General features: G+C 35.8%; 1 protein-coding gene across 1 annotated transcript in view; it reads left to right on the top strand.

The window, feature by feature from the left end:
• Met (MET proto-oncogene, receptor tyrosine kinase) overlaps window positions 1-14,264 on the top strand; it is a 108,101-nt gene that overhangs the window by 70,866 nt on the left and 22,971 nt on the right. Inside the window, exons 6-11 of the mRNA XM_013020040.1 lie at window positions 2,566-2,726; window positions 4,065-4,167; window positions 4,274-4,410; window positions 5,399-5,560; window positions 6,559-6,658; window positions 10,128-10,346. Of these exons, the coding sequence (XP_012875494.1) occupies window positions 2,566-2,726; window positions 4,065-4,167; window positions 4,274-4,410; window positions 5,399-5,560; window positions 6,559-6,658; window positions 10,128-10,346 (882 nt within the window). The remainder of the gene's footprint in view (window positions 1-2,565; window positions 2,727-4,064; window positions 4,168-4,273; window positions 4,411-5,398; window positions 5,561-6,558; window positions 6,659-10,127; window positions 10,347-14,264) is intronic.

Here is a 14,264-nt window from a genome sequence, read left to right as displayed (position 1 = left end):
ACTAGACCATGACATTTAACATTCTTACTGCAAAAAAATGGACAGATTATTCATCTTTTCTTTATCTCTCTTAAACTCTACATGCGTAAAATCCAGCTAATATATATAGTTTCAGTTTCCAATATATACACGTTAACCTGCTTTTCAAGGTACATGCTGATCAGTGGCTGAAATTCTTCGCAGTTGTCCAAACCAGCAAGACAATATCATATACCACCACAAAGGCATCTGTGACTTTTTCGTCATGTTAAAGCAGAAAGGAGTCTTTCATTATGAATTGTAATTGTCAAAGACTCTTTAAAAAAAAACCTTTCTCATATTTTATCTTAATGAGTTAAAAAAAATAAACCATGATCTTAAATTTAAAAATACTGCTGGAATTGGCCCATCAGTGATAGAATGAAAGCTGTGTCTTCCCCAGCCAGAGAAGTGGGAGACAGAGCCTCTGTGGCTTTCTGTCAGACACTCATTTCCTGTTCACTGAGTTTCTCTGAGCTTTGGGATAACTCAGAGTTTGCCAGCCCATTGTTGGGGCTGTTCAAGGGTGTGTGGTCCATGACTGCTTCCTTCCCCTACCCATGGAAGAGTGAAGGTTATCCCATAAGCTGAGAGGAAAGGAGCCCAAAGAGAAAAACTAAACAGAGCTGGCCTTTTGAAGCCTGAGGATCTAGAGGTTTATAATATCCATCTCTATTGATGGTGTACCAGGTAAACAACTCTCCAAGTCTTTTCTGAAATCATCTCCCAGGCACTTTACATTATATTGAAAGTGATAACATGTGTCCAGGGACAGACTTGAGCTTTTCCATAGAACTGGGGAAGTAGGTAGAAGGATCAGACCCACATCAGCTTTGGGCAGCTGTTTTAGGTGGGGGAGTCTTCTGATTAGAAGAGGGAACAGCAGCTGTGTGTCGGCTTCAGGCTGAAGAGAGTCCTGGGAGGGTTGGATGTCTTGTTCTCTCCTACTGGATTTCTAGTATAATAATAAACAGATTTTTTTTGCCCTAGTAGTTCTCATTTGGCTCCACATAGACGAGGTAAATGGTCATGAAAGGCACAACTGTGTAATGGATTTTTATGGGTAAAATGGATATCATAAAAGCATTAAGTTAAGACTTTATGGGGTTTGGTAACAAGGATATGTTAAGACTTGGGTCTGTGATTATTTACTTAAGAAAACTGGGAATGTTTGTAAATTTGAATTTTGCTAAAACCTTTTCTACAGGATTTGCACAAAACTGGGCTTTAGCAAATACTCTTGCTAGTTTTTGAGTTGCTGGTATCTTCATGCTAAGCTTTCCCACCATTGTACTTTTCAGCACAATTTACAATATGTCCCCCGAAAGAGCATTTCCTTTCTCAATTGTCACACAGCTCTGTAGGAGAAACTTATTTTTAACTTAGAAATGTGTTCTGCTTAAATAGCTTTAGCCTCAGAACAGTTGTCTTACAGACATGGTAAGTGCCTAATGCTTATATCATGCCTGACAAAATTTTATTAATAACCTCAAATTTCACATTACCACACCAAAGTGAGGCTGCATCAATGCAATGAACCTATTATTGACTGAATATCAAACATGTGGCAAAAAGTTAATCTTTAAAAAATGAAATGCAGTATACTAGCAATGGATAAATTAGGAAATTTTCCAGAGTATTGACTTGGGTTCCATCTATTTCTGGAGTTCTGTGTGTATTAAATGTTACATAATTTAATTATATGTCATGTACATGCTATATAGTAAATGGAGACCACATTTAAAGGACAATGAAAATCCCATCATCACTAATAAATATGAATTGATAGATATAAAGAAGTAGATCCACTTATAAAGATAAAAAAGTATGTCATATATATGCTCATCAGTGCTTGTCATATAGATGATGCAGAAGGAAGGGAGGATGGAAGGAAGGAAGGAAGGAAGAAAGGGAAGGAGGAAGGGGAGGAGAAAGGAGAGGAGGAAGGGAGGGAGAGAGAAAGCAGACGTGTATTAAATACTATCTATGTATTTAGTATTATGACATCTGTTGAATGCAACTATACAAACTCTGCACACCGAGATATTTTTGGTGTGCAGCTTCTTTTTCTTCTCTGCATTACAATAAGCATGTTGTACACACAGCTAGAAAACATAACATTTATTGGACCTTCACTTCTAGGCCTATTAAGGAATTTGGACCAGAGTTTGATGCAGAGTCTCATGAAGGAGAAGTTGCAATCAGTTACAAGTGAATGAGAGTCTGAGCCTTAGAAATAAAAAGTGAGTTCATTTCAGAGTAGCTCCAAAGGCCCCTCACTGCCACCCAGGCTGACTCTGGCTCTCTATCCCATCTCTGGAACTCCTTAAGCAGCTGGGTATCATCAGCATGTCAGGTAGCTTTAATGCTTGCTGCAGATGCTCGGGAATTTCTGACCCTTTTCCTTTAGTCCAAGTTCAACTTTTACTAGATTGTGGGAGAATGGAAGAATTTCCTACTATTTATTAAGTAGTTGTTTTGGCTTTCTACTGATATGAAATGTAATAATATATTGAATTGTTTTAAAGTTCTCTGTTGACCTTACAGGTTTTCCCAACTAGTGCACCTCTTGAAGGAGGGACAATGCTGACCATATGTGGCTGGGACTTTGGATTCAAGAGAAATAATAAATTTGATTTAAGGAAAACCAAAGTTCTCCTTGGCAATGAAAGCTGTACCTTGACCCTAAGCGAGAGCACCACAAATATGTAAGGATCTTCAAATTTATGCGTTGTTGGTCTGGGAATGGAAGATGGGTCCTGTTATGGAATGAGTACTGGTTTTAAAAAATGCTCAAAACATTCGTTCTTGAATTAGTAAAGACCTTGGCCTAATGTACAACTTGTAGACTTGTTTCGTTTTGCTCAGATTTACTTATGAGAATTAGGGGAAAAGTAACATGGCCTAGGTGAAGAATTGAAAAATCTGGTCTCCAGAGTTTCGCAGCCATTATAACCCAACAGCAATTGACTAGATTTGAAAGAATGGCACTCTATCTTTCTAATCTTCAAATATGGACTCCAAAGGCTTTTTTCTGTGAAAGTCAATAAGCTACTTAATACAGATCCTTTATCCAAATTCACGTAGAAGTCCTTGGTAGCATAGTGAAGCCTCCAAGTCATATTTTTGAGACTTTGTGAATGAACTTAAATTTATATTTATATTCATTCTGCTATAGTCTATATGTGCTTTTTAAAAGTTCTAAGGTCCATCTTGAGTAATGAATTCAGAAAATATTGGTTACCATGTGCTAACATTGGTTTTATTGGTTGAATATCTTATGATTGAATTAATTTTGCATGTAATAGACTTTATTCTGGTATTACAAAAGATCTAATTATATTAATTTCACTTATACCAAAGAATCAGTTTATAATTGTTAGCTCAATGACAAAACAATCTTTTCTAGAAGTCACACATATCAGTTTTCTTAATTATTGCATTATAATTTAGAACTTGAAAAAATGAAAAATAATTCATTCTCTTCTTTTAAAAGTTACTTACAAATTATATTTAAATTTTTTCAGAACTATAAGATCATTCTGTGGAAAGCCTGATCAAAACCCCAATTAAAGCCTAATTAAAGGTGAATTTTGTTAGCCTTTAAGTAATTTACTAAACATATGACAAATACAACCATAGAAATGTCCCTGTTAACATACTTTTGATGAAGAGATTTGAATTCTTTGTAGAGAGATTATTCCAAATGTTACTAAAATACGTGTGTCTTACGTGTGTCAAATACTACAGCTACAATTTTATAGACTAAGATTATTGTACTCATTTTAATTGAAAAAATCTACATGGGGGAGCCCTAATGTTTCCTATTTGGTTTATGTAAATATTCTATTCCAGTTAATATAAACTTTAGCATAACGGTACAAAGTAGACATGCAATTTTCAGCCTTTTATGCTTATTATGAAACTCTTGTTACTGTTCAATCATCAGCTCAGAATTTGGAGTTAATATCTCATCATTAACAATAGCCAAACCAGAAAATGCTTGTGGATTTGTAACATATTAATTTTGCTTTTCCTCCCCTCAGGTTGAAATGCACAGTTGGTCCAGCAATGAATGAGCACTTCAATATGTCCATAATTATTTCAAATGGTCGGGGAGCAACCCAGTACAGTACATTTTCTTATGTAGTAAGTCCAAGCATTCTTTTTCTCAAGAAGTAAGATATTTGATTTTCAGCGAATGTATATTGAATGATAAAATTAACAAGTTTCTTTGTTTTTATCTCTCTTTCAGGATCCTATAATAACAAGTATTTCTCCAAGTTATGGTCCTAAGGCTGGAGGCACTTTACTTACTTTAACTGGAAAATACCTAAACAGTGGAAACTCTAGACACATTTCCATTGGTGGAAAAACATGCACTTTAAAAAGGTGTAAATTTATTTTATTTTATTACATTTTATTAGAATACGTTAGTTGTGGGGCTGGGAATGTGGCTTAGTGGTAGAAGTGCTTGCCTAAGCACTCATGAAGCCCTAGGTTCGATTCCTCAGTACCACATACACAGAAAGAACTAGAAGTGGTACTATGATTCAAGTGGTAGAGTGTTAACCTTGAGCAAAAGAAGCTAAGGGACAGTGCCCAAGCCTTGAGTTCAAACCCCAGGACTGGCAAAAAACAATTTTTTAAAATTAGTTATATAAGAGAGATTTTATTTCATCATTTGCCTACAGGTACACAATATTTATTTTCATTTTTTATACTGTTAGATTAATGCCTGTTTCTAGGAAACCAAGGACACCATTTTTGGTAAAGAAAAAAGTCTTTTTCTTTATTGTTTACTATCCTACTGAGGAGATTGTCTCCTTCCCAAATTAATCTGTTCTCTTTTGCTGATTTTTCTACCCTTTCCTTTATATATGTTAATTGCTTTTCTGAGTTTTATCTTCCTATTGTGATAATCTCAATGCCCTAGCTACATTGCAAATGTGAGTCTCTGGTCATGCCAATCAATTAGAATATACATTTCCATCAAGATTTAAAATTAGAGTATGTCACAGAGGGTGGAAGAAATAGAGGAGACTGGGATTGGAAGGAGTTGTGTTTCTGCTTCTTAGACTTGAAAGAGCTCAATTTGTTCAAGTACCAAAAGTTCTTTAAATATTGCTTAAAATGTCAAATGTTTTAAAGTAAAGGATGATCTTTCAACAACAGAGCTAAGTTTGGGATCCAGTAAGATGTAAATAGCCTACACTAAAAGGCTGTTTCCAGACGATCTCAGGAAATCCCTATTTAGGAGCCATTGAGTTATACCCTTTGATTTATGGATGTAATTCTAAGTTATGTGTATCTCTAATAGCTAAGGTCTTTTTTTTTCTTTCCTTTTCTTCCTCTTGCTTTTTTTGTCGTTGCTGTTCAGTGTGTCAAATACTCTTCTTGAATGTTACACCCCAGCCCAAACCATTTCAGCAGAATTTCCTGTTAAACTGAAAATAGACTTAGCCAACCGAGAGACCAGCAGCTTCAGTTACCGGGAAGATCCTGTTGTCTATGAAATTCACCCTACCAAATCCTTTGTTAGGTAAGCAAACACTTCTGGTAGCTATAAGAAAATAAGGATCATATATATCACTGTAGAAGAGTCAAAACAAATTACATTTTTACTCCTAGCTTTGACGCTACTGCATTTCTTCTAAAGCTTATCCGTTTAATTCACTGGAGAAAACTGTACTAATATACTAGGTACAATTTGACTTTAGCTGTGTTTTTTAATGACAAGAAGCATTTCATTCTATTATATTTTAAACGTACGAAAAAGCAATTCAATAAGCTACCATAAATTGTGTACACTGAAATATATGTCAATGCTATACAATAATATGTCCCCCCCAAGAAAAGGTGAGTTCACCTTTTCTTGTCCATTTTTCAGGGTATTTTTTTTCATTTAGCCTACTTTACACACAGCTTTTCCCCATACCAGATTCCCTTTGAGTTGGTATTTGTTGGACTCAGTTCAGTCTGCCCCGTTTCCATTAATTCTATCCGTCTAGCAACAATATTGTCTGTTTATTTTTTACAGACAAAAAAAATATTTTTGTATATTTGGTGAATAAAAGTACAAAGGTACTGGGAACCAGTGACTCACACTTGTAATCCTGCCTACTCAGGAGACTGAGATCTGATGATTGCAGTTCGAAGCCAGTCTGAACAGAAGTCTATGAGACTTTTATCTCCAGTTAACCACCAAAAAACCAGAAGTAGAGCTATAGTTCAAAGTGGTAGAGAACCAGCCTACTCAGGGACAGTGCCCTGAGTTCAAGCCCTATGAACAACAACAAAAAAAAAAGCTACAGAAACATGCAAAGATCTTTCTGCATCTTATGAAATAGAAATTTGTAACAATATTTTCAAATAAAGTTATTTCCAAAGAAGATTTGCCCCTGAAATTCCGTTTGATTTATTGCTTTTCTTCCAGCATTAATTCAGTGCATGTGAAAAAAATAGAAGCTGCCTCTTAAAATGTTTGGTGGGAAGAAAATTCTCAGATTCCCATTTTCTTTCTACTGTGTTCTTTTTCAGTGGCGGAAGTACAATAACAGGTATTGGAAGAAATCTGAATTCAGTTAGTGTTTCAAAGCTGGTAATAAGTGTGTATGAAGCCGGAAGGAACTATACAGTGGTAAGTCTTTGGAGTGAGGGGCCTACTCGGAGTTTCTGTCACTCTGCTCTGTCATGCGGCTTCCTGGGCACATGGGACATTTGTTTTTAAAGTTTGCTAATTACCCTCTTAGTGGCATAGGTCAGACAAAAACCATTTAGGCTTGGGATGATGTTGTAAACATATACACACATATAAATATTAAGATACAAATGAAGACCAACTTGAGACAAGTTTTTAAAGACAATAAGAATAGAAATGACAGTATTCTCAAGAGAGGGGTAAATTCCATAAAAGTACATTATATGCATGTCTGGGAATATTGCAGTGAACAAAACCCCTTGCACAATTAATATGCACTAGTAAAAATGGAGAAAAAAGTAATAGAGGAGGTGAATTGAATATTCATACAAGAAAATGTCATGATGAAACCCCTTACTATGTAAAACTTGGTAAATGCTCATAGAAAGTCAAGTGGCCATAGAAAAATGAACATCATAGCACTGCCCTATGTCCATTTACTGCCCTATTTACTATAGACTATAGGTGCTATTTTAAGAAAACTCTTGGAGAAAGCCTATAATCTTTCTGCAACCTACTTTTCTTTCTAAAGCAGCAGACATAGTGTCTTCTTACATCCCCATTCCTCTGTATGTCCCATGGTTACCACATTGCCAAGTAACAAGGGAGGACACTATTATCTCTTAGATGTGGATGGTATTTGTTGTTTTTCCACATGTTCTTATTTTATTGGCAAGGTTAATCAGAATTTAACTAATTGCCTCCTTAAAAGTAATTTCCCCCCAAAAAAATTTAAGTAATTGACCCATTTTGTACTGTAACCATTTCACTAAGTCACATTAAAATTATATTTTTAGTTTAGATTTGGAGATGATTGGATGAGTTTCCAAACACCCATACTTTTCAGCAATGTTTTTCTCTACTATAAAATGCCATAATCAAGTTGGACGTGCATGCTCAACTTAGAATAACTGAGTTCTAAGTGCTCCTGCTCAAGCAGTGTTTTGATTGAGCAGGTGATAGATTGAATTACAGCACTTTCTTCGAGATTTCCCATCCAATATTTCTTGAAGAATAAAGCCACAGTGTTCTTTAATTACAAAAACCAATTTGGGGCCAAAAATGTCAAGCTAAATCACCAAACAATAAGGTCATTTCAAATAAGATTTTTCTTGACCTTCTCAATCAGCCACATTGCATCACCTCTAAGGAGTATTATTAGATTTTTATCATATTCCTAAGAGATGGTACTCTAGGGAGTCTCACATGAAGTAAAGGGCTTTGAAGCCAATCCTCAGACATGGCCACAAACAAAGTTAGAATAACCACTGCTATTAGTTTGAGGACATCAGTTCTCCATAACCAAGAGATGGTTTTACATCAACCAAATAAAAATAACCCTTAGGTATTGGCATGTGATTTTTTAGAGTAAAAATTTGAAAGGTTACTGGTTTTGTTAACAATGAAGCTTCATTATTAAAGTCAATAACTAAATTTTCATTGATCTCCTTTACCATTATTCAAATGACCCTTAAAACAACTATTAGCTTAGTTCAATTATTTATAGTCAAATATTTATTAGAAACCATCCAGGTGTCCAATATAAGAGATGCACTTCCCCCAGAGAGAGTCAAACAATAGTGGAAGATTAAATCTTATCTGTTAACCTATCTGGAAATGTACACTTCTATTGTTTTAGCCACAAACATGTTGGTACAATAGAACTATGCATGGGAATTGGACAAGAGTGAAACATTAAGTGGACCTCTTTTATTCTTTACTATGTCACTATTTACTATTTTGATATTTGTGAAAAACACCTGGTAAAGAGATGTGTTTTTCCCATGTCCACTCTTGCTTATAGAATTTGAAGTTGCCCATGATGAATTGAACCTATTTATCAGTTAATAAATACAAACTTGTGATCAGGTCTGATTTAGATATATAGGTCCAGCCACAATAATTTTTAAGTTCAATAAACTCAAATCTTCTAAAATGTAATTGCCTTCTTAACAAAATGTGCCCTCATTGGTTAATGTACATTGGGTCTGAGAATCCTACAGCCTCTTATATGGCTTCAGAGTTCTGGCTGTTACATACAGAATTATTATATTGGCAGTAAGATTGTTCATTTCCATTTTGAAAGATGATTAAAAAATGAATATCGCTTAGTATTATAATATGAATTTCATGTGAAACTAAATAATACTGAATATTATTCATGTTGTATGTCATTTTATCTCCTTATAACATACATTCTTAAATGTACAATATTCTTTTAATTTTTTTAAGTATCAAGGACCAAATTCTGCTTGTGCTTTTTATGTACATCCTGAGGCCATTTGCTATTGTGGGCATACAGAATTGTTTTATTTCCAAGTATGCTTGTCAAAGAAAAGGAAATCTAAGGGATGTTGTTGCTTGTTTGTCTTTTCCTTGGGGGGAAGAAACACAACCATTTAACTGTAAATGTGCCACTTTGTATCACTAGTTTTAACCTAAGTACAATAAAGAGGAAACCACACTTTCCAAAATTCCATAAATCATAATTTCAAAGGGGAAGATTTGAAATGTGAGATGAAAGGGCATGAAATAATAATAGCAGAGCCTTTGTAAAATAGAGAGCATAGGAAAATATTTACCAATATAGAAAATGTAATTTTTTAAGAAGTATAGCATGGGGGTTAAGACAGTGACTATTGATTGAATGGCTTAGGGTATATACCCTACTCTGCTTCTCTAGAATGTGGCCTGGTCTAATATGTTTGCAAAGCTTAGTTCTTCATTTTTAACAGGATAATTATGGCTCCAACCTGTAGGATTATCAGAAAAAAAAATGTAACCAACCCTGTAAAATATTCTCCACAAAAACTGGTATCAGATCCTTAACACACATGAGAAAAGAATCTAGTTATAATATTAACCGTATGGTGACTTACCATGCAGCATACTACATTATGAATAATATTCTAATCTTAATTCCTAAATGAGGAAATTCAGATTTCTCAGTAAGGGCTTTGCATCCATTCCTATGGCTTGAGTTAAAACTAGCATCTGACCCAAGAATTTGTAGTTCCACAAAGCCCAGCTCCCACTCAGCCATAGCTGCTTCACAACACTAGAAAGCGGTCCTTCCCAGTGGTTGTCTTGTTTTCTTAAGTAAGATGATGGAGTAAAGGTCAGCTGCAGAAAGAGCACCATAGTTCATTTTGGACAAGTGAAAATCTATGTTCCTTTGAAGATTGAGTCCTTAGGAAAACTTTGCATCTGTCATATTTCCAGAAATAAGATGTCTTTAACATTATGAATTCAAGTGCAGGCTTTCTCTCAATATTATATATGTACTATATATAACATATACATCATATATATCTTGTATATATGATTTTCCGAAGCTGTAAAATTGAAAGTTGCTATGGATCCTGTCAAGCGCTGCCTTCTGACAGAGGATAATTGTGTTGTCCTCCAGGCATGTCGACACCGCTCTAATTTGGAGATCATCTGCTGCACCACTCCTTCACTGCAGCAGCTGAATCTGCAGCTCCCCCTGAAGACCAAAGCCTTTTTCATGTTAGATGGGATCCTTTCCAAAAACTTTGATCTCATTTATGTACATAATCCTGTGTTTAAGCCTTTTGAAAAGCCAGTGATGATCTCAATGGGCAATGAAAATGTACTCGAAATTAAGGTAAGAATTGCTTAAAATGGTCTCTTAAATCAACTTGAACTCTATTAACTTCATGGCAATATGAATAGAATCATTGTATTTGGTCAGTATATCTTCTACATCAGCAAATACCTAAGCTCTGAAAAGCAAACCTTTTTGGCATAAGACTAAAAGATAAGTGTGGATTGCTTTTTAATGGAGCATTTAAAACTCCTTTTTTGTGTATATATTTTTAAAAATAGCAAATGCTGAACACAAATGTATTAAAGAGGCTCAGGCTTACAGGGACACTTTATCCTGATGATCTTATACATTCCCTGTATGCTTTACCTAAATGTGCTCATTTATAAGATAAACAGCAAAGGCCATGGAAATAAATGCCTCAACTATAATTCTGTACTTCCTTGTAATACATGGAATTTTGCATCTGGTCATCTGTAAGCTAGTTTATAAATGAAACTGGTTGCTTTTTTTACTACCTTAGTAACATATTAGCCTCTAAAAATAATGTCATGGGTAATAACAGATCACCTTTCCTAAGCTTATTGCATCTCAACAGAAGCAATTAAGCCAACACATGAATTGCAGACCAAAGATTAGAATACAGCTCTGATGTCACTTAAGTCATTTCTACTTCAAATAATAATAAAAGAGGCAAGATGATTAAGACTTCAATTATCCAGTACTAGTCATTAGAAACAGAAATATAGTTATCCTTCACCAATTTATTCTCTGAACAACAATGTATTTCTTCTTTAGACAGTCAGATTTGTTTTCTTGAAAGATCATCTGAGTATAAATATGAATAAACACAAGGCAATAAGCCCATCCGTATTTGGGTGCAATATAGGTTGCTGTAAACTTTTCCATCCAAGGAATATGTTTCCCCTGGACTGTCTGCTTTTTACCAATACGAACCAATCCGTGCACACATTCACACTCATTGTATTTGTACAATAATTAAGCAAACCCAGCATGAAATTAAATGGAGGCCTGCTTCAATGAACAGCATGTTTACCACAGCAAAGTTCTTTCACCTGCTTCTTTAATTAGTTTTAGGAAAGGAGAAAGAGCTTTTATCACTTCCTTTTTTTTCCCTTGGAATAAAAACTAATCTAGTGTGACCTTTTGCCTTCAACAATGACTGTGTTTGCTGTTTTAAAGATTCCACTTGGTGCTTCTTGGTGAAAACAGAGGTTTATGTGCAAATAGTTTCACACCCAAGGAAACTATTGTTCTGTTGATTTACCTCAGATGAATGGATCAGAGATAAATGCTTCTTTATCTACCCTTCTAAGCACATTGTTGTTTAGAAGAAAAAAAAACTTCTTCTATAAATTATTCCTATTATTCTACAGCATACAAAATTGTTGGACCAAAAATGACCCCACGATCTGAAATCATCTCAGCCAATGAATGGTGTCTCCAACATGGCCAGTTCAGCATAAAGCAGTAAAGACTTACTCTTTTTTTTCCTCTAACAAGTAAATAGCACCTGTCATAGTCTAGAGTGGTTGTTTTGGTATCGTGATTTATTCTTTTACCATACTTCATTTTCAGTGAGTGTCAGGAGAAATCTGAAAGCTTAGAAGCCTATCTCTTGTGACAGCAACTTAACTCTTCAGCAGTTTCCAAAATTGATCACATCTACATGAATGAAGCATGAGAATGGAAAGGAGAAGCCATGTGTCTTTATTTTTGGTTTTATCGAAAGAAAGGCAGCCCTTATCATTGTATGTGGTGCTTGATCCATTAGCATTCAAAATATGGGTGTAAAGTGTCCTTGTCTTCCATCAATAAAAGTGCCACGGAAAGAATCGTAAATTTAGAGTGAGATCTTTCTCTTAACTGCCAGCAACAGTTCACACTTTGCAATCAGCTTTACCTGCAAAGGTTTCTTGGCTAAAAGAAGGATTGTGATTATTTCCAGCCACAGCTTTTAGAGCTGCCTCCATGACCAGTTGGACATGGAGTGACTATTTCCTTGGGCATAAGAGCCAACCAAGTTTGGGACAAGAGAATAGACTGAAGACAATCGGAGCTAAAGACAAGTCACTCCTCAGAGTGCTTCAGAAACCCCAAGGATATAAGAGGTAGTTAGGAACAAGGTTTTGAGTGCACCAGGACCAGCTGTAGACAGTGGTCATCAGACATATACATCTTTGGGAGAATACCCAGTAGTGCACTATTCTTCTATCAACAAAAGCTCATATTCATAAGGAATCTTACAGTTAACATGGGCAAAATGGCATATATTATTTCATTTGCATTCCCCATGGATCCATGAGGTTAAGAGGTCAGTAATGATTATCCCCGCTTACAGATAAATAGGTTTCGAAATATAGATGACTTGTTTTGGGTCACCTAGGGAGGAAACAACAAACTTAGGGCTCACAGTCAAGCCAAATTCCAGCACATTACAATCCTACCTGTATTCACTTTCTTATTGACTTTCCAACACTTTTCACAATAAGGGAACTTTTATCATATTGTATGTCAATAGCTACACTGTTTGTTAAATAAAATAGCTCTAAACGTTTACAAACATTTAAAATTTGATTCTGTGTAAAGAAACTCCCCCCCCACACACACACACACAGTTACCTTAACTGTGCATGAGTATGCTTTGTGGAAAGCAGAGAATTGCAATATTTAATGCCAAAGTAAGGACTGCCTAGCACTGACCCGCTAGTTGTCTTTTCCTGGAGCATGTAGGTATATGTGGTAATCAGATGTGTTTCCTACATCCAGTCTGGAGAACTCAGCTCACACAGGAAAAGGGGGCAGGAAGATGAGCTAAACCAGGGAGCAGGAAAGCAGAAAGTTGGGTATGACCTTGTGACCACAAGAACAGACTTTGGGGAGGTCTAGCAGAGGTCAGCATTAATGGTTAGGTACCAAAAACATTCTGAACCATAACAATTCAAGTGTTGCTCAGAAGGAGCTTAAGTCTCCTTAAGTTTTCATGTGCCTAAAGATTCCAAACTAACCACAACTAACTTGAGTTCAGTTCTCAGCCCAGACAGGATAGAAGGGAAGGGTTCGTTCATCAGAGTTGATTTGCTAAGCATCAAGACTTATTCTTGTTTGATGGTGTTTGTATCTTATTCCTAACTAATCTTACCCTGTGTTACACTTTTTTTTTTCCTTTTGCCAGTCTTGGAGCTTGAACTCTGGGACTAGGCACTGTCCCTGATCTCCTCTTTGCTCAACACTACTAGCACTCTATCACTTGAGCCACAGTACCACTTCCATGTTGCACATTTTAATAGACGTTCTATGAAACTGCCTCCCAGGCCAATTAATAGCAATTGTGGTTCCATATATTAAAGAGCGGAGACTTCCAAGGAGACAGTGAAAAAAAAAAACTTAAATTTGGTCTGCCATGTTTTTCTTCAATCGCCTATTGATACCTTGTGGAATTAAGTTTGGGTACTTTCTAGCCTGGTCCTTTGGCCTGGAATCTAAGCAGAGGGACTCGTATCCTTAGATGAAGGGTGAACCCTGCCTTACCACTACCACCCCCATTTTCACCAACTCACTGATTTTTTGCTGCAAATCTCAGTGGGCTGGATGGTCTTACTGCCGTTATTAGAGTCACCTGGTGGCTACCCAGATATGAGAACTTCCAGAAGCCTTTTTGTTAGGGAGTTATTTTTTAGACCACTCCCTTCCACTCCTCTCTGATCTGTTCTGTTGCCATCTGAAACATTCAGCATCTTGAGGCCTGAATCCTGACTAGAAGCATAATAACACACCTAGACAGAGTTAAAGAGGAAAGTGACAAGATACGGTTTTATATGACATATTGGAAGACTTTGGCTTTCACTTTAGAAATGCATCCATTTTAACACTACAGTGAGAGGAAGAAACTCTTATTTATCTTTATATTTCTGTAACTAGAATTATGTCTAACACACATTAGATGCAAAGTAGATT

Source organism: Dipodomys ordii, unplaced genomic scaffold, assembly GCF_000151885.1.
Source record: "Dipodomys ordii isolate 6190 unplaced genomic scaffold, Dord_2.0 Scaffold48, whole genome shotgun sequence".
NCBI lineage: Eukaryota > Metazoa > Chordata > Mammalia > Rodentia > Heteromyidae > Dipodomys > Dipodomys ordii.
The sequence above is the reverse complement of the archived record's forward strand: the minus strand, read 5'-3'. Positions and strand labels throughout refer to the sequence as shown.